General features: G+C 44.3%; 1 protein-coding gene across 3 annotated transcripts in view; it reads right to left on the bottom strand.

Annotated features, from left to right (window-relative positions):
• The window catches only part of ITGB2 (integrin subunit beta 2), a 198,822-nt gene that overhangs the window by 4,314 nt on the left and 170,163 nt on the right, over window positions 1-24,345 (bottom strand). For all 3 annotated transcript variants that reach the window (XM_056533711.1, XM_056533713.1, XM_056533712.1), the window contains 3 exons: window positions 23,471-23,681; window positions 17,449-17,657; window positions 2,562-2,728 (listed from right to left, as the gene is read on the bottom strand). In XM_056533711.1, the coding sequence (XP_056389686.1) occupies window positions 2,562-2,728; window positions 17,449-17,657; window positions 23,471-23,681 (587 nt within the window). The remainder of the gene's footprint in view (window positions 1-2,561; window positions 2,729-17,448; window positions 17,658-23,470; window positions 23,682-24,345) is intronic.

Genomic DNA, 24,345 nt, shown 5'->3' with positions numbered 1-24,345 from the left:
AACCCAGCATTCTAAACATACTGTTTAGAATGCCGGGTGCGGCATGGGTGCTGCACGGAGATTGCGGGGGGGGGGGGGGGGGTCCCAGCAGCGGAACCCCCGTGATCAAACATCTTATCCTTTGGATAGGGGATAAGATATCTGTGGGTGGAGTACCCCTTTAAGACAGAGAAAAACAAGTGATTTTGTTAGTTTTGTAATATAAACAGGTATGACACAAACATCTTATAGTTTAACAACCTTTTAACAATAGATCTGTGTCTTCAGCTCTTTGCATCATTTAGAGTTGACAGGTTCCCTTTAAAGGTGTCATTACACATGAAAAAACTGTGGGTTAAACCATCAATTATATCTATTTCCTTGAAGTCCACCATAAAAATGCACACTTGGCTGGCCAAACATTTTATTTCAAAGCTCTCAGGGGACCAATGGCCGCCTGAACCACCCATTTTCCCTGCTCTGCGAATCCAGGGTACGTGCCCCATATTCCTGCCAGAGGGCAGCTTTCTCTCCCTTCTAGGCTGCAAACAGTTTTAAGCCTGGAAAGTTTTAGTTTAGAAGGGAACAGCTACAGCAGGGGACATCACATAATAGTGCAGGAAGTATGATGACATCATCTGCATGCTGCCTGCCAGCAGAAAGAGGGGTCTTCCAAAATTCTGGAAAAGGTTGCCCCCCCCCCTCTCCCATCCCTGTACGATCTCATCGCCCGAATCTGGGATATCCGCTCTCCAGAGTCCCTTACAGCTTCCCTATATAATTCAGTTCATCTGTTTACTTCAGTGTGGGAACCTTGGGACCGTTATCTAGATTCTGTTCCCCCTTGAGCCTTTCCCTTCCCTTCCCGCTCCCCCTTTCTGTTCCCCTTTGTCCTTTATGTCCTCTTGTTTTTGGGGTGTGCTTCTTTTGAGTGGCGGTTTGTTAGGTCCTATGGCACTACTGCTCCTCGGTCCCAAACTCTCATGTTTGTCTGTTGTTTTCCTTCTATTTTTTTATTGATATTTGGTATGCCTATTTGTATTTTTATTGTATTGCTATTCTCAAGCCTCTTGATATGAAGGTATGTTGTACTTGTTTTGCTTTGAATGCCTCATTTTGTTTTCTACAATACCCTCCTTTCTGTGGAGGTTTTTGTTTTGTTTTGTTATTGTACCTTAAAATCTCTTTAATAAATATTACAGTTATAAAAAAAAAGAACAAAAAGAAAGAGGGGTCTTCATTAAAGCCAGGAAAGGTAAATTTTTCCCATTTATTCAAGTGAAGCAGGGAACACTGTTAGGTGGGAGTGTGCACAATTAGGGAGCTATCAACTATGCAGGAACTACTTACTGTGTAATAAAGGATAAATACTGTGTGGGGATACCAATAGGGGCTAACTACTGTGTGGGACCACTAATGTTGGCTAAATACTGTGTAGGGCACTATTAGGGGGGTAATTAACCACTCTGCTGGGGCCCTATTGGGGACAAACTATTGTGAGGGTGCAATATTTGTGGGGTCACTCATGGGGGTAACAACTGTGTGGGGCCACTATTAAGGTGTTATCTACCATGTAGGGGCACTAATGGGGGGGGGGCAATACTTTGTACAGGTAACATTAGGGGCCATAAAAGGAGGTCATAAAAGTGGGCATTACTATGATTTGGGGAACTTTGGATTGGGAGTTGTAAAAGTGAAGAGCATAAACATTTTGTCCAAGAGATTTTATAGACATTCATGACCATAAGTCATTATGATGGTCTGGGCCTAATGGATAAGACAACAAATGTGGACAACTCTGATCAGAGATATTGCCCCCTGTGAGTTATTGGATGTAACTGTACTGAAGTAACTATACCCGCCAATGCCGGACAGCACCTTTTCTTCCATAAGAATAAAGGAACAGGCATGTTGAAATTTACCTCCACATGTTAGATTTTAGGGCGATCCCCAAAAATTGTCAGGTTCAGCCTAGTGTTGTCTAATGTGTATGGGAAACTTAAAGAGGTACTCCACTGGGAAAAAAAAACCTCTTTAAATCAACTGGTGGCAGAAAGTTAAACAGATTTGTAAATTACTTCTATTAAAAAAAATCTAAATCCTTTCCTTTCTGTCTGACCACAGAGCTCTCTGCTGACACCTATGTCCATTTTAGGAACCGTCCAGAGCAGGATAGGTTTGCTATGGGGATTTTCTCCTGCTCTTGACAGTTCCTGAAACGGATAGAGGTGTCAGACTGAAGGAAAATTCAAAAAGAAAAGAACTTCCTCTGTAGTATACAGCAGCTGATAAGTACTAGAAGGATTAAGATTTTTTTTTATAGAAGTACATTTCAAATCTGTTTAACTTTCTGCCACCAGTTGATTAAAAAATACTTACAACAGTTTTCAGACACAACCTGTACACATCTAAGTGCAGGAGCAGATAAAATGGGATTGGTACCAGTTAGTTAAATAAAGTAAATAAAAGGATTTAGACCATTTCTAACTGCAAACCTAAGGAACACCTACACTGAGAGGTGCAGTATAGATTGTATTTTGATTAATGGTTATTGGAAAAATTTAGAAAATATTTTATGTTACCTTGCCCCACTTGACATGCTGCATTTCTTTCTGGAAGCGCTGGTATTCTTTTCTGTCTGTTATTTCTGTGACAATTTTCCAGATGCCAAGACAAATCAATCCAAGTAAAAGGACACCTGCAATGGTACCTCCCACAATTGCATACATGTTGGGTGCTTCAGGGCATTCTGTGAATGAAAGAAAAATGTACCTTATTGAACTTAGTAGTGGTTTGAAAGAAAGTTTTAGGGGATGTTCACACATACAGGATCCTGCGCAGATTTGATGCGCAGGATTTGTAACTGCCGATTAGAAGCTGTGCTCAGTCATTTAGTTTACATTGAAATCTTCAGCAGGAAATCCTGTGCATCAAATCTGCGAATCAAATCTGCGTTCGTGTGAATGTACCCTTAAAGTGATTTTTTTTGCCTAGATTTATTTTTTACAGACTAGAGCCAGATATTGAAACCAGTTTTCTTTTACTAATATGTTTCTATTTCCTGATTTAAATCTTTTTAGCATGTTATTATGGAGGGGGGGGCATTTTGCTTGAGCTGTTTTTAACAGCATTTATATATATATATATATATATATATATATGCTGTACGGAAAGCCCCATCTAAATAGACAGAATAGTTAGGCCCAGACTCTAGTGACATGAATGGGATAGTTTACTAGGCATGCTCTGTGACCTGTGCAGAGGCCATTCTACAGGGAAGGGGAGGGCTGATCAATAAGCTTCAGCTATTTTGAATGGTGGTGGATCCATTATTATCTATATACTGGTGCTGCCTTTTACTGTACTCATGTCTGGAATAATAAGGTGGACACTGCTGAAAAGTAGTGATTTGTAAAGAACAGGAAGTCTCTTAATAAAAGGCAGACTGAAAACTACAATATTTCAAGATTATTTTATTATATAGATAGCAAATTATATATATTATAAAGATAGAAAATTTAAAATATGTTAAAGGAGATCTGTAGCGTCCATTTTTTATAATCCCTGCAAAAAGTAACAAAACAAGCTTTAACTCACCTTCTGACATTCCCCTGTTGCGCAGTTATCTGTGTCTCGGTCCTCTGGTGATGGGCTTCTTCCTGCTTCCTAGTGACGTTGACTCATACTGCGCTCAACATATCGCTCAACGTATGGGCCCCGCCATCTCCCTGTTGCCCGGGCTCCTTACATGACAGTGCACTCAGCCTATCACCGGCTGAGGCGGGACTTCTGAGGCCGGCGATACGCTGAACGCAGTATGTCATTGGTCCCAGGAAGCAGGAAGAAGCCCATAACCAGAGGACTGAGACACCAATAAAGGTGAATCGGGGGAATGTCGGAAGGTGAGTTAAAGTTTGTTTTGTTACTTTTTGCAGCCTGGGCACAGGGGATTATAAAAAATGTACGCTACAGCTATTTTAAAATATCTTTAAAAATATGTAAAAATATTTTAACATAATTATTTGATTTAAACAAGTGGTAATTTTCCACTTATGACACATTACCTTAGTTAACCCCTTAAGGACCAGGCACGTATGAGTACGTCCCTGCACCCTGGGTCTTAAGGACCAGGCACGTACTCATACGTCCTTGGAATTTCGGTCCCCGCCGCGCTGGGCGGGGACCGGACTGGGGTGACTGCTGATATCGATCAGCAGTCACCCAACGCAAATGCCCAGGGGGGTCATCAGACCCCCCAATGTCGGCGATCGGTGCAAATTGCAAGTGAATTCACACTGCCGGGTCTTTACGGGTCTATGGTGACCCGGAATATAAGGGGGATCGCGGGTGGCTAAGACACCCACAATCCCCCTGAAGAGATAGGAGTGAGGTGGCAGGGGTGCCACCCCTCCTATCCCTGCTATTGGTGGTCTAGACACGACCACCAATAGCAGATCGGGGGCGGGGGGGGTTAACTTGCGTTTTCCCCGTCCTGCCCACCCACAATAGGCGGGGCAGGACGGGGAAACCGGCGGGGACCGGCGCCGGAGTCCACTTACCGGTCTGCAGAGGCTGCGTGTGACGATCGGTGTCGGAGATCGGCGGGCGGCGATGTCGTGCAGCAGGGTCCCTGGATCCGACGGAAGCCGGTAAGTTGCCTAGTAACATCTGGAGGGCTGCAGCCCGAGACCACTATAAAGTGGTCTCTATACTGTAGCACTCCAGATGTTGCAAAACTACAACCCCCAGCATGCCCAGACAGCTGTTTGAGCATGCTGGGAGTAGTAGTTTTGCAACAGCTGGAGGGCTACAGTTTGAGACCACTATATGGTAGTCTCTGAACTATAGCCCTCCAGATCTTGCCAAACTACAACTCCTAGCATGCCCACACAACTGTTTGCTGTCTGGGCATGCTGGGATTTGTAGTTTTGCAGCATCTGGAGGGCCACAGTTTGCAGTGGTCTCTATATTGTATCTCTCCAGATGCATGCTGGGAGTTGTAGTTGCGATCCCTCCAGCTGTTGCATAACTACATTTCCCAGCATGCCCTTCGGTGATCATTACATGCTGGGAGTTGTAGTTTTGCAACAGCTGGAGGCACACTGGTTGGAAAATATTGAGTTAGATAACAGAACCTATCTGAAGGTTTTCCAACCAGTGTGCCTCCAGCTGTTGCAAAAGTACAACTTCCAGCCTGCATGGTCTGTCAGTACATGCTGGGAGTTGTAGTTTTGAAACAGCTGGAGGTTTGCCCCCCCCCCATGTGAACGTACAGGGTACATTCAAACGGGCAGGCTTATAGTACGTTTCCTGCTTCAAGTATGAGCTGCGGCAAATTTTTCGCCGCAGCGCAAACTCCAAGCAGGGAACTCACTGTAAGCCTCCGCCAGTGTGAATGTACCCTAAAAACACTACACTACACTAACATATAATAAAGGGTAAAACACTACATATACACCCCCTTACACTGTCCCCCCCCCCCCAATAAAAATTTAAAACTTATTGTACGGCAGTGTTTCCAAAACGGAGCCTTCAGCTGTTGCAAAACAACAACTCTCAGCATGTCTGGACCCTGTTTGTGAATCACTGGCGTAGAATACCCCTATGTCCACCCCTATGCAATCCCTAATTTAGTCCTCACATGCGCATTTCTCCTGAGTACGGAAATACACCATATGTGGGCGTAAAATGATCTGCGGGGGGCGCATAACAAGGCTTAGGAGTGAGAGCGCACCATGTACATTTGAAGCCTAAATTGGTTATTTGCTCAGGGGTGGCTAATTTTACAGCGGTTCTGACATAAAAGCAAAAAAATAAATACCGACATATGACACCATTTTGGAAACTACACCCCTCACGGAATGTAACAAGGGGTATATTGAACATTAACATCCCACAGGTGTTTGACAAATTTTCGTTAAAGTTGGATGTCACATGTGGGGGGTCCACTGTTCTGGCACCACGGGGGGCTTTGTAAACGCACATGGCCCCTGACTACCATTCCAAACAAATTCACTCTTCAAAAGCTTATTGGCGCTCCTCCTCTTCTGAGCATTGTAGTTCGACCGCAGGGCACTTGGGGTATTTCCATACTCAGAAGAAAATGGGGTTACAAATTTTGGGGGTAATTTTCTCCTATTACCCCTTGTAAAAATGTAAAATTTGGGGAAAAAACTGCATTTTAGTGAAAAAATTTTTTTTTCATTTACACATCCAAATTTAACAAATAGTTGGGAAATACCTGTGAGGTGTTAAGGCTCACTGTTCCCCTTGTTACGTTCCTTGAGGGGTGTAGTTTCCAAAATAGTATGCCATGTGGATATTTTTGCTGTTCTGGCACCATAGGGGCTTCCTAAATGCGACATGCCCCCTAAAAAACATTTCAGCAAAATTTGCTTTCCAAAAGCTAAATGTGACTCCTTCTCTTCTGAGCATTGTAGTTCGCCCGTAGAGCATTTTACGTCCTAACATGGGGTATTTCCATACTCAGAAGAGATGGGGTTACAAATTTTGGGGGGAATTTTCTCCCATTACCCTTTATAAAAATGGTAAATTTGGGGGAAAAAACTGCACTTTAGTGAAAAAAATTTTTTTTCATTTACACATCCGACTTTAACGAAAAGTCGTCAAACACCTGTGGGGTATTAAGGCTCACTGGATGCCTTGTTACATGCCTTGAGGGGTGTAGTTTCCAAAATGGTATGCCATGTGGGGGGTTTTCTGTTGTTCTAGCACCATAGAGGCTTCCTAAATGTGACATGCCCCCCAAAAACCATTTCAGAAAAACTCACTCTCCAAAATTCCACTGTCACTCCTTCCCTTCTGAGCCCTCTACTGCGCCCGCCGAACACTTGACATACACATATGAGGTATTTCCTTACTCAAGAAAAATTGGGTTACAAATTTTGAAAGTATTTTTCTCCTTTTACCCCTTGTAAAAATTCAAAAACTGGGTCTACAAGAACATGAGAGTGTAAAAAATGAAGATTTTGAATTTTCTCCTTCACTTTGCTGCTATTCCTGTGAAACACCTAAAGGGTTAACACACTTACTGAATGTCATTTTGAATACTTTGAGGGGTGCAGTTTTTATAATTGGGTCATTTGTGTGGTATTTCTAATAAGAAGACCCTTCAAATCCACTTCAAACCTGAACTGGTCCATGAAAAATTCTGATTTTGAAAATTTTGTGAAAAATTGGAAAATTGCTGCTGAACTTTGAAGCCCTCTGATGTCTTCCAAAAGTAAAAACATGGTAACTTACAAGCAGAGAGCTTCAAAGTTAGGAAAATGCTAAATTTTCAATTTTTTCATCAAATTTTGGAATTTTTCACCAAGAAATGATGCAAGTATCGACAAAATTTTACCACTAACATAAAGTAGAATATGTCACGAAAAAACATTCTCGGAATCAGAATGAAAGGTAAAAGCATCCCAGAGTTATTAATGTTTAAAGTGAAAGTGGTCAGATGTGCAAAAAACGCTCTGGTCCTACAGTGAAAAATGGCCTGGTCCTTAAGGGGTTAAAGGGGTACTCCGGTGGTTAAGATTTTTGGCTATATTGCATCTTCTTTTAATGTTCATGTTTTTGCAATTGACATGTATTATATGTTTGTGTAGCATGTGTGTTACGCCGAGCGCTCCGGGTCCCCGCTCCTCCCCGGAGCGCTCGCAACATCCTCGCTACTGCAGCGCCCCGCTCAGACCTACTGACCGGGTACGCTGCGATACCGCCCCCAGCCGGGATGCGATTCCCGGCTCCCGTACCTGACTCGCTCTCCGTCGGTCCTGTCCCGGCGCGCGCGGCCCCGCTCCCTAGGGCGCGCGCGCGCCGGGTCTCTGCGATTTAAAGGGCCACTGCGCCACTGATTGGCGCAGTTGGTCTAATTAGTGTGTTCACCTGTGCACTCCCTATGTATACCTCACTTCCCCTGCACTCCCTCGCCGGATCTTGTTGCCATCGTGCCAGTGAAAGCGTTTCCTTGTGTGTTCCTAGCCTGTGTTCCAGACCTCCTGCCGTTGCCCCTGACTACGATCCTTGCTGCCTGCCCCGACCTTCTGCTACGTCCGACCTTGCTCTTGTCTACTCCCTTGTACCGCGCCTATCTTCAGCAGTCAGAGAGGTTGAGCCGTTGCTAGTGGATACGACCTGGTTACTACCGCCGCTGCAAGACCATCCCGCTTTGCGGCGGGCTCTGGTGAATACCAGTAGTAACTTAGAACCGGTCCACTAGCACGGTCCACGCCAATCCCTCTCTGGCACAGAGGATCCACCTCCTGCCAGCCAGATTGTGACAGTAGATCCGGCCATGGATCCCGCTGAAGTTCCACTGCCAGTTGTCGCCGACCTCACCACGGTGGTCGCCCAGCAGTCGCAACAGATAGCGCAACAAGGCCACCAGCTGTCTCAACTGACCGTGATGCTACAGCAGCTACTACCACAGCTTCAGCAATCATCTCCTCCGCCAGCTCCTGCACCTCCTCCGCAGCGAGTGGCCGCTTCCAGCCTACGACTATCCTTGCCGGATAAATTTGATGGGGACTCTAAGTTTTGCCGTGGCTTTCTTTCGCAATGTTCCCTGCAATTGGAGATGATGTCGGACCAGTTTCCTACTGAAAGGTCTAAGGTGGCTTTCGTAGTCAGCCTTCTGTCTGGGAAAGCTCTGTCATGGGCCACACCGCTCTGGGACCGCAATGACCCCATCACTGCCTCTGTACACTCCTTCTTCTCGGAAATTCGAAGTGTCTTTGAGGAACCTGCCCGAGCCTCTTCTGCTGAGACTGCCCTGCTGAACCTGGTCCAGGGTAATTCTTCCGTTGGCGAGTACGCCGTCCAATTCCGTACTCTTGCTTCCGAATTATCCTGGAATAATGAGGCCCTCTGCGCGACCTTTAAAAAAGGCCTATCCAGCAACATTAAAGATGTTCTGGCCGCACGAGAAATTCCTGCTAACCTGCATGAACTCATTCATCTAGCCACTCGCATTGACATGCGTTTTTCCGAAAGGCGTCAGGAGCTCCGCCAGGATATGGACTTTGTTCGCACGAGGCGTTTTTTCTCCCCGGCTCCTCTCTCCTCTGGTCCTCTGCAATCCGTTCCTGTGCCTCCCGCCGTGGAGGCTATGCAAGTTGACCGGTCTCTCTTGACACCTCAAGAGAGGACACGACGCCGCATGGAGAATCTTTGCCTGTACTGTGCCGGTACCGAACACTTCCTGAAGGATTGTCCTATCCGTCCTCCCCGCCTGGAAAGACGTACGCTGACTCCGCACAAAGGTGAGACAGTTCTTGATGTCAACTCTGCTTCTCCACGCCTTACTGTGCCTGTGCGGATATCTGCCTCTACCTTCTCCTTCTCTACTATGGCCTTCTTGGATTCCGGATCTGCAGGAAATTTTATTTTGGCCTCTCTCATCAACAGGTTCAACATCCCGGTGACCAGTCTCGCCAGACCCCTCTACATCAATTGTGTTAACAATGAAAGATTGGACTGTACCGTGCGTTACCGCACGGAGCCCCTCCTAATGTGCATCGGACCTCATCACGAAAAAATTGAGTTTTTGGTCCTCTCCAATTGCACTTCCGAAATTCTCCTTGGACTACCGTGGCTTCAACGCCATTCCCCAACCCTTGATTGGTCCACAGGAGAGATCAAGAGCTGGGGTACTTCTTGTTTCAAGGACTGTCTTAAACCGGTTCCCAGTACTCCCTGCCGTGACCCTGTGGTTCCCCCTGTAACCGGTCTCCCTAAGGCTTATATGGACTATGCTGACGTATTTTGCAAAAAACAAGCTGAGACTTTACCTCCTCACAGGCCTTATGACTGTCCTATTGACCTCCTCCCGGGCACTACTCCACCCCGGGGCAGAATTTATCCTCTGTCCGCCCCAGAAACTCTTGCTATGTCTGAATACATCCAGGAAAATTTAAAAAAGGGGTTTATCCGCAAATCCTCCTCTCCTGCCGGAGCTGGATTTTTCTTTGTGTCCAAAAAAGATGGCTCCCTACGTCCTTGCATTGATTACCGCGGACTTAATAAAATCACGGTAAAGAACCGCTACCCCCTACCTCTTATCTCAGAACTCTTTGATCGCCTTCAAGGTGCCCACATCTTTACCAAACTGGACTTAAGAGGTGCTTATAATCTCATCCGCATCAGGGAGGGGGACGAATGGAAAACTGCATTTAACACCAGAGATGGACACTTTGAGTATCTAGTCATGCCCTTTGGCCTGTGCAACGCCCCTGCCGTCTTCCAAGACTTTGTTAATGAAATTTTTTGTGATCTCTTATATTCCTGTGTTGTTGTGTATCTGGACGATATTCTGATTTTTTCTGCCAACTTAGAAGAACATCGCCAGCATGTCCGCATGGTTCTTCAGAGACTTCGAGACAATCAACTTTATGCCAAAATGGAGAAATGTCTGTTTGAATGTCAATCTCTTCCTTTCCTAGGATACTTGGTCTCTGGCCAGGGACTACAAATGGACCCAGATAAACTCTCTGCCATCTTAGATTGGCCACGCCCCTCCGGACTCCGTGCTATCCAACGTTTTTTGGGGTTCGCCAATTATTACAGACAATTTATTCCACATTTTTCCACTATTGTGGCTCCTATCGTGGCTTTAACCAAGAAGAATGCCAATCCTAAGTCCTGGTCTCCCCAAGCGGAAGACGCATTTAAACGGCTCAAGTCTGCCTTTTCTTCTGCTCCCGTGCTCTCCAGACCTGACCCATCTAAACCCTTCCTATTGGAGGTTGATGCCTCCTCAGTGGGAGCTGGAGCGGTCCTTCTACAAAAAAATTCTTCCGGGCATGCTGTTACTTGTGGTTTTTTTTCTAGGACCTTCTCTCCGGCGGAGAGGAACTACTCCATCGGGGATCGAGAACTACTGGCCATTAAATTGGCACTTGAGGAATGGAGGCATCTGCTGGAGGGATCAAAATTTCCAGTTATCATTTACACCGATCACAAGAATCTCTCCTATCTCCAGTCTGCCCAACGGCTGAATCCTCGCCAGGCCAGGTGGTCGTTGTTCTTTGCCCGTTTGAAATTCATTTTCGCCCTGCCGACAAGAACATTAGGGCCGATGCTCTCTCTCGTTCCTCGGATGCCTCGGAAGTAGAGGTCTCTCCGCAACACATCATTCCTCCTGACTGTCTGATCTCCACTTCTCCAGTCTCCATCAGGCAAACTCCTCCAGGGAAGACCTTCGTTTCTCCACGCCAACGTCTCGGGATTCTCAAATGGGGTCACTCCTCCCACCTCGCAGGCCATGCGGGCATCAAAAAGTCCTTGCAACTCATCTCTCGTTTCTATTGGTGGCCGACTCTGGAGACGGATGTTGTTGATTTTGTGCAGGCCTGTACTGTCTGTGCCCGGGATAAGACTCCTCGCCAGAAGCCTGCTGGTCTCCTTCATCCTCTGCCTGTCCCTGAACAGCCTTGGTCTCTGATTGGTATGGACTTTATTACAGACTTACCCCCATCCCGTGGCAACACTGTTGTTTGGGTGGTCGTTGATCGATTTTCCAAGATGGCGCATTTTATTCCTCCTCCTGGTCTTCCTTCAGCGCCTCAGTTGGCAAAACAATTTTTTGTACACATTTTTCGTCTTCACGGTTTGCCCACGCAGATCGTCTCGGATAGAGGCGTCCAATTCGTGTCAAAATTCTGGAGGGCTCTCTGTAAACAACTCAAGATTAAATTAAACTTCTCTTATGCTTATCATCCTCAATCCAATGGGCAAGTAGAAAGAATTAACCAGGTCCTGGGTGACTATTTACGGCATTTTGTTTCCTCCCGCCAGGATGACTGGGCAGATCTTCTACCATGGGCCGAATTCTCGTACAACTTCAGAGTCTCTGAATCTTCTGCTAAATCCCCATTTTTCGTGGTGTACGGCCGTCACCCTCTTCCCCCCCTCCCCACTCCCTTGCCCTCTGGTTTGCCCGCTGTGGATGAAGTGACTCGTGATCTTTCCACCATATGGAAAGAGACTCAAAATTCTCTTTTACAGGCTTCATCTCGCATGAAAAAGTTTGCCGATAAGAAAAGAAGAGCTTCCCCCATTTTTGCTCCCGGAGACAAGGTATGGCTCTCCGCTAAATATGTCCGCTTCCGTGTCCCCAGTTACAAACTGGGACCACGCTATCTTGGTCCTTTCAAAATCTTGTGCCAAATTAATCCTGTCTCTTACAAACTTCTTCTTCCTCCTTCTCTTCGTATTCCCAATGCCTTTCATGTCTCTCTCCTCAAACCACTCATCATCAACCGTTTCTCTCCCAAACTTGTTTCTCCCACTCCTGTTTCCGGTTCTTCTGACATCTTCTCCGTGAAGGAGATACTGGCCTCCAAGATGGTCAGAGGGAAAAAATTTTTTTTAGTTGATTGGGAGGGCTGTGGTCCTGAAGAGAGATCCTGGGAACCTGAGGACAACATCCTAGACAAAAGTCTGGTCCTCAGGTTCTCAGGCTCCAAGAAGAGGGGGAGACCCAAGGGGGGGGGGTACTGTTACGCCGAGCGCTCCGGGTCCCCGCTCCTCCCCGGAGCGCTCGCAACATCCTCGCTACTGCAGCGCCCCGCTCAGACCTACTGACCGGGTACGCTGCGATACCGCCCCCAGCCGGGATGCGATTCGCGATGCGGGTGGCGCCTGCTCGCGATGCGCACTCCGGCTCCCGTACCTGACTCGCTCTCCGTCGGTCCTGTCCCGGCACGCGCGGCCCCGCTCCCTAGGGCGCGCGCGCGCCGGGTCTCTGCGATTTAAAGGGCCACTGCGCCACTGATTGGCCCAGTTGGTCTAATTAGTGTGTTCACCTGTGCACTCCCTATGTATACCTCACTTCCCCTGCACTCCCTCGCCGGATCTTGTTGCCATCGTGCCAGTGAAAGCGTTTCCTTGTGTGTTCCTAGCCTGTGTTCCAGACCTCCTGCCGTTGCCCCTGACTACGATCCTTGCTGCCTGCCCCGACCTTCTGCTACGTCCGACCTTGCTCTTGTCTACTCCCTTGTACCGCGCCTATCTTCATCAGTCAGAGAGGTTGAGCCGTTGCTAGTGGATACAACCTGGTTACTACCGCCGCTGCAAGACCATCCCGCTTTGCGGCGGGCTCTGGTGAATACCAGTAGCTGGGTGCGTGCGTGCGTTTCCCAGGCGTGGAGGACGGATAGGGCAATCCACCAAGAAATGCTCGGTACTGGCACAGTACAGACAGAGATTTTCTTCTCTACGGCGATTCCTTTCTTCCTGGGTCAGGCGAGACCGATCCACTTGCATGGCCTCCTCGGCGGGAGGCCCAGGCGTAGACTGCAAAGGATGCTGTGGGAGAGGTGCCCAGAGATCTAAGTCTTTTTCCTGGCGGAGCTCTTGGTGTCGCTCAGAAAAACGCATGTCAATGCGGGTAGCCAAATGGATGAGTTCTTGGAGGTTGGCAGGAATCTCTCGTGCGGCCAGCACATCCTTGATGCGACTGGATAGGCCTTTTTTAAAGGTCGCGCAGAGAGCCTCGTTATTCCATGATAACTCGGAAGCAAGAGTACGAAATTGGATGGCGTACTCGCCCACTGAAGAATTACCCTGGACCAGGTTCAACAGGGCAGTCTCGGCAGAAGAAGCTCGGGCTGGCTCCTCGAAGACACTCCGGAGTTCAGCGAAGAAGGCCTGGACTGTGGCTGTGGCAGGATCATTGCGGTCCCAGAGCGGTGTGGCCCAAGACAAGGCCTTTCCTGAAAGAAGGCTTACTACGAACGCCACCTTAGACCGTTCTGAAGGAAACAAGTCCGACAACATCTCCATATGCAGGGAACACTGAGACAAAAATCCACGGCAGAGTTTAGAGTCCCCATCAAATTTGTCCGGCAGGGACAAGCGGAGGTTAGGAGCGGCCACTCGCTGCGGAGGAGGTGCAGGAGCTGGCGGAGGAGATGGTTGCTGCTGTAGCAGAGGCAGAAGTTGCTGTAACATGGCGGTCAACTGCGACAGCTGCTGTCCTTGTTGGGCAATCTGCTGCGATTGCTGAGCGACCACCGTGGGAAGATCAGCGAGACTTGGCAGCGGCACCTCAGCGGGATCCATGGCCGGATCTACTGTCACGATTCGGCTTCCAGGTAGTGGATCCTCTGTGTCAGCGAGGGATTGGCGTGGACCGTGCTAGTGGACCGGTTCTAAGAGGCTACTGGTGTTCACCAGAGCCCGCCGCAAAGCGGGATGGTCTTGCTGCGGCAGTAGCAACCAGGTCGTATCCACTAGCAACGGCTCTACCTCGCTGACTGCTGAGAAGGCGTGGGACAGAAGGACTAGGCAGAGGCAAGGTCAGACGTAGCAGAAGGTCGGGGGCAGGCGGCAAGGTTCGTAGTCAGGATGGATAGCAGAAGTTCAGGTACACAGGCTTTGGACACACTAAACGCTTTCACTGGCACAAGGCAACAAGATCCGGCAAGGGAGTGCATGGGAGGAGATCAGATATAGCCAGGGAGCAGGTGGAAGCCAATTAAGCTAATTGGGCCAGGCACCAATCATTGGTGCACTGGCCCTTTAAGTCTCAGAGAGCTGGCGCGCGCGCGCCCTAGAGAGCGGAGCCGCGCGCGCCAGCACATGACAGCAGGGGACCGGGACGGGTAAGTGACCTGGGATGCGATTCGCGAGCGGGCGCGTCCCGCTGTGCGAATCGCATCCCCGACGGCCATGACAGTGCGGCGCTCCCGGTCAGCGGGACTGACCGGGGAGCTGCAGGGAGAAAGACGCCGTGAGCGCTCCGGAGCGCTAGGCGTAACACCAGTGTATCCCAACCAGGGCTGATTATATTAGTGTGCTGTGTATAAGGGGGCCGACCCGGGAAAATAGTAGGGTGGGTAAAGGGCGGAACAAAAAAATAAAATAAAATAGGAGCCGTCCCAAACCAGCAAGGCATGTGGCATGCTGGGATTTGTAGTTTTCAGCACACCAAGAAACAGGAAATGGAAGCAAAGATAGGAAAACAAAGTGGGGGATAACAAGACAACAAAGAACGGACATAGAGTAGGCTAAACAACAAGAAATGAAACAAAACAAATAGGGTAAGTCAAAAACGGAAAAACACGTTGACCACGGAGTACCCCTTTAAGTTGCCTCAGACTGCTCAATAGCTAATCTGCTTAACTACAGCATCTCCTGCTCCTGATCATAACTACAGCATCTCCATCTCCTGCTCCTGATCATATTGTTTTTCACACAGTCACTAATGAAAGAGACCAGACTTTTGCTAAATTTCTAATGTAAAGGCGATAATTGTGGAACAAGATGTACCGTATTTATCGGTGTATGACACGCACTGGTGTATAACATGCACCCTCATTTTAACAAGGAAATTTGAGTAAAAAAAATATTTTATAATAAATGACTTGGAAACTTTTTTTTTTTCCACCGCAGGTCACTGATTTAAAGTGGCCGCAGCTCCGGCTGCTTGTTCAAGTTCAGCACCCCACATTAGAACAGTGACCAGCAGCGACTGCTGCGGGCCCAGATTTGGATTTATCGGCATATAACACGCAGGTAGGGTTACAAAAGTGTGTTAAATGTGGTATCTCCTGGACTCCACAGCAAATTGTTCTTTTTATAGACTATTACTCTATAAATGATTATGGCAGGCACTTGACTGTGTTTATCATGGGCAAAAAAATTGAATGAGATGGGATAAAAGACAACCTGACTAGTGTATGGCTGTCTCTAGGCAATACATACACTCCTCAACAAGGAAATTGAAACATCAAGAATAAAAAGTGGAATTTTGAAAATTACAGGATCAATAGGCATATTAATGATATGCAAATGGTAAACAAATGGAAACAAAATATTCTAAACATCTTGATTTATTCAGTATTGCCCTGGCATGCTATCAAATGAGGTTATTAATTGCTGTTCTGCCACGTAAATGCACTTAGGTACACAAATCATCGAGATCCACTTCTAACAGCTCCCTTTGTAATTGCTGACCAAGGACATAGGATGTGTTTGATGAGAAACAAGTCTGGAGACACTGCAGGCCATGGCAGCACATTTTGGCTAAGCTGGCTGCTCACAGTAGAACGAGGAACATGCAGTTTGGCATTGTCTTTTTTTAAAATGGCTCACAAACCGTTTAACATTGCTGACACCAAGGCCTACAAGCATACTGATCTGCCCAAGCGATAAACCAAGGTGTCTCAGTTCACTACACTAAGTAATCGATGGAGGATGGCCTTCGTAAGACAGGTGACCCAATGGTCACTATGGATAAGTTACAAGGAGCCTGTATGCAGATGGGAGAAACATCCAGAAAGTAAACAATTACTGCAGCCCTCCATAAATCTGGGCTTAATGGCCAGTAAGATGACTCTTCTCAGTAAAAGACACAATAAAGCCTGCCTGGAGTTTGCAACAAAAAAGTTGAAAAATAAAACATCTAAGGAAGGAAAATCAAGATTCTCTGGTCTGATGAAACCAAAATGTTACTTTCTGGCCTCAATTCTAAGCGTCATATCTGGAGGGAATCAAGCACCGATCATCACGTTCCCAATACCATTTCTGAAGTGAAGCATGGTGGTGCCAGTATCATGCTGTGGGACAGGGAGAATTGTCATGGTTTAGGAAAAGTTGTATGGAGCAAAGTACAGAGATATTCTTAATGAAAATCTGATCCAGAGTGTTCTGAATCTCACACTGGAATCTGTAGGCGCTATATAAATAAATAAATAAGGTTCACCTTCCAACAAGACAGTGACCCTAAGCACTCTGCCAAGACAACGCAGGAGTGGCTTAGGAATTGGGAATGTCCAGAGTGGCTCAGCCAGAGCCCTAACTGGAACCCTGTGGAAAATCTCTGCATATACCTGAAAATGACTTCCACCAATGGTCCCCATCCAACCCTACAGAGCTTGAGAAGATCTGCAGAGAAGAATGGGAGATAATCTCCAAATCCAGGTGTGCAAACCTTGTGGCATCTTCCTGATCCCACACAATAATTCTGTAGGGGTCTTCTCTTTTCTATAGGTCTAGTGGTTATGAGTCTCTTTTAGAGCAAAGGTGCTTAAACTAACCACTAACCACATAAGTATTCAGAGTAGAGGGTCTGAATACCTATGCCAACGGCATTAAATATTAATATTTTTTTTCCTTTTTCATAAATTAGCAAAAAATATGTAACATTCTTTTTTCACATTTTCATTATAGGGTTTTGAGTGCAGAATGATGGTGGGGACCTTGAATTTTGTTGATATTATCACAAGGCTGCAACACAACAAAATGTAAAAAATAAAAAGAGTATGAAGACTTTCTAAATGCACATTATATGTAAGCAGATACAGGATCAGTGGAAACAATAAAATATAGCAGAATCTTCTGCTAAGAGAAGCAATTAAAATTAACTTAAAACATAAACGCATTTTTTTATTGTCTAACATTTTCTTGAAGGTTTTTTCTTCAAGGACAAAACTTCAATTTGACAATATTCACCTCTTTTTAGGGTATATCTTATGGAGAAGTTGTCTACACCATCCTCCTCATATAAGTAATACTGCATCCAACAGTTGTCAGAATCTTTCTCCCTGCAGAATGGTTCTTCTGTCACTTCTTCCACTTTCATAACTCTGGCTCCAGGACAAATTTTTGTACAATTTCCCGAGTTTTGTCCTTCTTGCTTTATATGACATTCAACACAGGGCCTATGGAATGAGAACGTCTTAAGATAATTAATACTTAAAATAGCAACAATACATAAATACACAGAGGTTTATTGAGAATCTTTACCGGTAGCAAGTTACTTTATTTCCAATGCCCTTTAAGGTACTGTACATAGTACCCATGTAATGGGGATGTTAATGATATGACTAGAGTATATGACTAGGTCCAGGCTGACCATTTGCCCTACTAAGCTGATCCAGGTGTGCCATTATCTTTCTGAGGCTAAGTTTCCTCTTGGTTCTTTTTTTTCTGGCAGTTTTTGGAAAACTGCCACTGCAGTTTTTGAGCCAAAGTCAGAAGGGGATCCATAAAGGAGGAGAAGTATAAGTCCTTCCTTTATATGTCCTATTACTTCTGAATACATTATTGGCTTTGGCTCAAAAACTGCCAGAAAAAAAAAACAAGTGGAAACTTAGCCTTAGAGTTAATTCTGTAATGGTGCCACACTAGTGGCAGTGGTGGGTCACAAGGCTGTCTGGGCATACAAGGATGAGAACAGGTTAGGTCCTGCTGACGCACGCTGAATTTGTGCGTAGTGGCCACATCATACACAAGCTTTTGAGCTAGGTTGCATAGCTTGCATTCTCTCTTTGCTGTGCTGCTGGTGTGTATCTACCTTGGCCCCAAATAGTGGCGGTGGCTTTACTTTCTGACCTTGGACTTTTGCTTTCCGTGCCACACTGTTACTGTTCATTAAAAGATTACATAGTAACTCATTTCATCCTAGCAACTAAACCCTGTTGGTCACCCTTAAAATTTGCCCAAATTTCTATTTTTGGCTTACATTTTCTTCCTCCTCACCTTCTATGACCCATTACTTATTTTACTCACATCCTTTATTTTTCTAATAAAATGTATTACAAAGACAGGGAAAGAAATTGTAGTGAAAAATGTAAAAAGTTCATCATATGGTAAAAAAAAAAAAAAAAACATGTTAAATTATTCTACTGGTCAGTATGAATGATACCCAAAAATTTGGCAAATCTTTGTTTTCTGTTACAGTAACAAAAAAAATTAAAATTAAAATTAAAAATTAAAATTATATATATATATATATATATATATATATATATATATATATATATATATATTTAAAATGAAAATCTGTCACTGCCATCTCCATATTCTGGCCCCTATAACTTTTTTATGTTTTTACATATGGAACTTTGTGTAAAATTTTATGCAGGTTTAACTGGTACCAGTCTTGCATTTTTTTTTAAAATATTTTGTTTTCTGTGATGTGACCTCAAATCATCAATGTTTTAATTTATTAACACTTTTTTTTTAGCACCCCCAGGGGCCTATTATAAGAAATTGTCTGATTGCGTATACAGATCCATATAATGCATATGCATGATCTATGAGACTGGCATTTTATTACTACAGCCAGCCATGGCAGACACTGAGGCCTAGTCTGCTAATGCCTTAGACTGCCCTGGCAACCCCTCGGTTCACCACAATTAAATCCGGGGGGGGGGGGGGGGGGTCCTTCACATTATAATTGGAGGTGGTGAAGTTAATAACATTGCTGTTATACTATGTTTCTATATTCTTCTACATTTCTCTCTCAGTTAATTTCTATTCATTGCTACTTCCATAAAGTGCACACACCCCGCCTGTAAGGAAGTTCATCAAGAAAGTGTATTTTTCCAATATTGAGACCCCAAGGGAAATCTTTTAAAATTAAAAATAAACAGCTGCAACTTTATTCCTCTTCTATGGACAGGAGCTAAAAATGATTCCATTTGATGAACTCAGCAGCTCCCTCTGCTGTATGCAGCATTAAATTACTCTAACTTTCACTAACATCCACAACTATACAAATGTATCATTATTGTGTAAAGACAGCATATTTTTTCAGCCTTGGACAAAATGAGTCTTTTAGTGACCATCAGAAACTTTAAGTACATATTAGGACATTATATTATCAATAAATATTCTATATTTATTATTTATTATATTTTAAAATACAGCTTTACAACATCAAATCATCAATCTCATTGAAATTATGTCCATGTATCCTGAATCCTATTCTCCTTTTTCCTTTCTTTAACCCCTTAAAGAGTAGCTATCACTAAATTAAATTTCCCTATTCCCCCTCCCCATCTGTCCCTGACACTAACTACGTCTATCCCTGTCTTTATTTTTCCCCCAAATCCCCATAAAAATTCGTTTTGTGGCACAGCTGCAGGAGCTCAGAGTTGAGCTCTCTGGTGAGGGCAGGAAGTGGGCGGCCCTGGCAGACGCGACGTCATCTGAAGCCTGGCCGGGGCTCGCTTCCGCCCGTCTCCTCTCTCTCCTGCAGCTTGCGTGCTGCAATGAATGAGGAGAGGGAGATGCAGGGGGCAAGGATATTTAAGTTTCGCATGCCGTGTGCGCACAAGCGCTGTACTCACTCTCTGCATGTATAGAAAACAGGCAGTGAGCGAGCACAGCGGACTGCCCGCCCGCCTGCATCTCCCTCTCCTCATTCATGTGAATGCGCGTTCCGGACCACGCTGTGTCCCGCTGCCCGGCCAGCGTTGGTCCGAACATGCTAAACGTCAGGGGAGGGGGGGGGGGGGGGTAAGTAATCCTGAGCCATATAGGGTGACACCTAGTGGCCAGGTTTACCAGCGTAAAAAAAAAAACACATATAACACCATTTTTTTTAAATAGAATATATTAGAAACATTTTTTTTTTACATAATCTATTTAATAATTATTATCATTTTTTTAATCAGAGTACCCATTTAAGGTCAGACCCATTTTTTACCTTAATGACCAGGCTCTTTTTTATTTTTTTTATTTGACATGTATCTCTTTAAATGGTAATAACTTTAGAACGCTTTTTCTGAGCAGAGCGATTCTGAGATTATTTTTTCGTGACATATTGTTCTTTATATAAGTGGTGCATTTTTGTTGACACATTTTGTTGAAAAACAGGAAAATTTCGGGCGTTTCAATATTTTTTTTTATGGTGTACGCTGTGCGGTAAAAGTGATATTATATTTATTCTGTGGGTCAGTATGGTTATGGCGATACCCATTTTATGTAGCTTTCTATGTTCTTTTTCCTTTTCTGAGCAAAATTCTTTTTCTGCCATTCATTTTCCAACAGCCATAACTTTTTTATTTTTCGTCCGACACCATTGAATGGGGGCTTATTTTTTGTGGGATGAGCTGTACTTTTTATTGGTATCATTTTTGTGATACATGCTACCTTTAGATTTTTTTTAATTCTGCTATTTTTACCAAACTTGGCAAATTTTGCGCTTGTATGTTTTTTTTTTTTTTTACGGTGTTCACCGTGCGGGATAATTTACATTATAGTTTTATAGTAACCATAATTATGGACATGGCAATACCTATTATGCATATAATTAGTGTTTTTGATCTTTTTTTTTGTGATCATAAAGGGCTTTTATTGGGAAAGGGGCTTTTTTTTTTGTTTTCGTTTTTTTACACTTTTTACAGGTTATACTATGCTGCAATACATTTTTACTGCAGCACAGTATGACCCGATCAGCTGCCCACAGTACAGCCTGTGCGATCCAGCCTCTGGCTGGATCTCACAGGCTTCTATAGCAGGCAGATAGGAGGTCATAATCTGATCTCCTGCTGCCATAGTAACCAGCGGCAACCCATGATCATATTGTGGCGCCGCCCTGTCAACACCATAGATGCGTGATCAGGATTGATCACGGCATCTATGATGTTAATGCTGCCGGCGCAATCGCGGCCCCGGCAGCTGCGGCGGGACTCCGAATGTGATTGGCAGCCGGGTCCCACCACCGATCTCCTACGCTGCCCACGGCAGTGCAGGAGATAGCTAGGATGTATGCATATGTCCCAGCGTGCGAACCTGTATGGGGTTAAACTGGACTAACTCATTAACCTTGATTATTTTAACCAATCTTTCTCATTCCTTGGTTGGAGTATTTGCTTCAAACAAATATGCAGAGAAATAGACGGATCACTCGGTCGGCCAGGGAGCAGAGCGCAATGCCATCCAGGAAATGGAGCAAAATGTTGCCTGCTTTCCCTGCAGGAAATCGCAGCTTCACAATCACAATTGCAGCTTGTCTAAGGAATGAGACACGTTGCAATCAACGACTTTTGATAAGTTGATCGACGTGTCAAAAGTTGTTTTTAATTACTGTAACGTTTTAAAAACCCTATAGTCCTTTGGTTTTTAATGTTTGTATATATTTTATATTGAGTAATCTATATTTCCATCAAAAGAAAGCAATAATGATCTTGCCCAATTAATATATAGAGTGATGACGAAATTCCTCAATCAAATCCATTACTATTGGAACTTCATCTATAGGGTCTTTGACAAAGAGCTAAACATTATCTGCATATAAAGGATTTTTTACTCACCACTTTTTTTCTACACAGATTTTGATAAATTTCCCCCCTATATATGTCAATAGCAATATCAAGCACATCTTTGCCCTTCTTTTAATTATATTTGCTTCTAACATTCAAGGGTTCAACACAGGCTTCCCACAGAATTCAATAACCACTTCCAAAAGATAGGATATCAAAATTTTACCAAACTTCCTATATTTTTCAAAGGACAAACCATCTGAGCCTAAGGTAGAATTTCCAAAAAGGACCTTAGAAGAGCGGCCGGCCGGCTGAATCTATACTTTATAAAGAATGATCGCAGCTGAAGTCTAGAGTGACATCAGCTGATGTCACTCTAGACATCAGCTGCGATCATCCTGTATAAAGTATAGATGCAGCCGGTCGGCCGCTCTTCTAAGGTCCCTGCCGTATATGTCCTAATATTCATATTTCCCAGACATTTGTGATTGGCTAGAACCCTCTGGCCAATCACATCTCAGCGAGAAATATGAATATTTATAAATATACGGCAGTACAGGGGACCAGAGGAGAGCGGCCAGCCTATACACTATACTGGAGGATCGCCGCGGCTGACAAATGTGACAGACGGGGCAATCTGACAGTGAGTCAAAGTACTACTACTCCTATCATGGAACAGTGTGGTCCATGCTGAGAGTAGTAGTACTACCTAAAGATGAATAAAAAAGTTAAAGACACTCACATACACTATATTTTTATAATTGTCGGATACATTTTAGTGCCCTGCCCGCCCACATAAATTACTTACTGTTTCAAAATGAAATAAAATTTCTTTATAAAAAAATATACATTTCGTTAGATACAATTTTTTCTAACACTAATGTATATTTTTTATAATTTTTTTTTTATGTTACCCTATGAAATTTAAATAAAAAAGGTATCTCCCTCACTTTTTTGGATCGCTAAAGTCCAAAAAAGATTAAAAACCGCCTGCAAAAACGCCAAAGTTAAAACCCACATAGCGTTTTTCTTTGCGTTTTTTCACTCCCATAGACTTCTATGGGGGAAAAATGCAACGTTTTTGCAAAAAAAATGCCAGACCCTCAGCAATTAGACGTTTTTGAAATCCAGCGTTTTTGACCAAAATCGCTAAAAACACCAAAAGGATTAAAAAAACGCCAAACTCAAAAACGCCAAGTGGATAAGGGTTTCTGCAGTTTCCTATAGACTTACAGCTAACATCTGGCCGTAGCATTTTTTCGCAAAAAAAACGCCATGCGGCAAAATGGGCGTTTTTAACAGCGTTTTTGCGAAATTACTTAGTGGAGACCCGGCCTTACTTAGCTTTTCCAGAGAGAAATGTATTATTAAGCCGAACACCATCTTTAAGAAAACGAGGATAAGACAACTGAATTTTTTACTTTATGTTTAACTTCATTGATTATATGCACTTTAAAATGATATAATAATTCATACATTACCCAAAGCGTGGGCAGGCGGAAGGGCATCCAGGACAAGTCTTGCAAAATGGGGCTATATAACCTCCTTTGCAGTTACATTTATTGCACTCACATTCCCCTCGGCCACTGCATATGCTTCCTTGTGTTTTACATCTATCTGTAGATCTTTTGCATTGGCATGCAGACCCATCGAAGCCAGGAGAACAAATGCAGGTGCCACAGTCACAAGTTCCTGAAAAATAAAAGTCAGCAGGTTACAGAGTGTTCAGGTTGCTTTACATTTGTCTACTTTTGTTGTATTAAAACTTATTAATTTCATTGATAAGCTCCTTTGATATTACTCTGCTCCCTCTCCATGCTAACTGTGGTATAATAAATACACAAAAGTTGTCAACACACTGCCACCTCTAGAGGGAGCTCTCTGACAGAATTGTCAAGACTGCCATCAAAGCATACAAATTGACAGGGACCACTTATTTACACCTGATTATTGCATAGTGGTCAATATTATGTCAAAATATGTAGTTTCTGACTAATTAGGGAACTTATTACCACTACTACTGCTTTACATATTATAAATAGGGGAGATTTGAGTGATGTTAGCATGACTTCTGACAATGTTCCCATACTTGTCATGTAATGTTTTGTATTCAAAGGGCATATTACAGTAATCCTGCTTACCTTGTAATTCCCTAAAAAGTATCACTTTGAGAATGAGGCATTTTTACCTGCATTTTATAATCAAAATTCTCTACAGAAATCTCCCTGCCCAGTTAATGGGGTGAGAGGGGAGTCGGAACACTGCACTAGATTTCCAGGAATGTAGCTATTAGGGGTGAAAAGACAGCAGGCGTGAAAATGCCTCATAAGTTATATTGTATGTGGGGAGCCCTGTT

Source organism: Hyla sarda, chromosome 8 (assembly GCF_029499605.1).
Source record: "Hyla sarda isolate aHylSar1 chromosome 8, aHylSar1.hap1, whole genome shotgun sequence".
NCBI classification, from domain to species: Eukaryota; Metazoa; Chordata; class Amphibia; order Anura; family Hylidae; genus Hyla; species Hyla sarda.
This window is presented reverse-complemented; position numbering and strand designations above follow the sequence as displayed.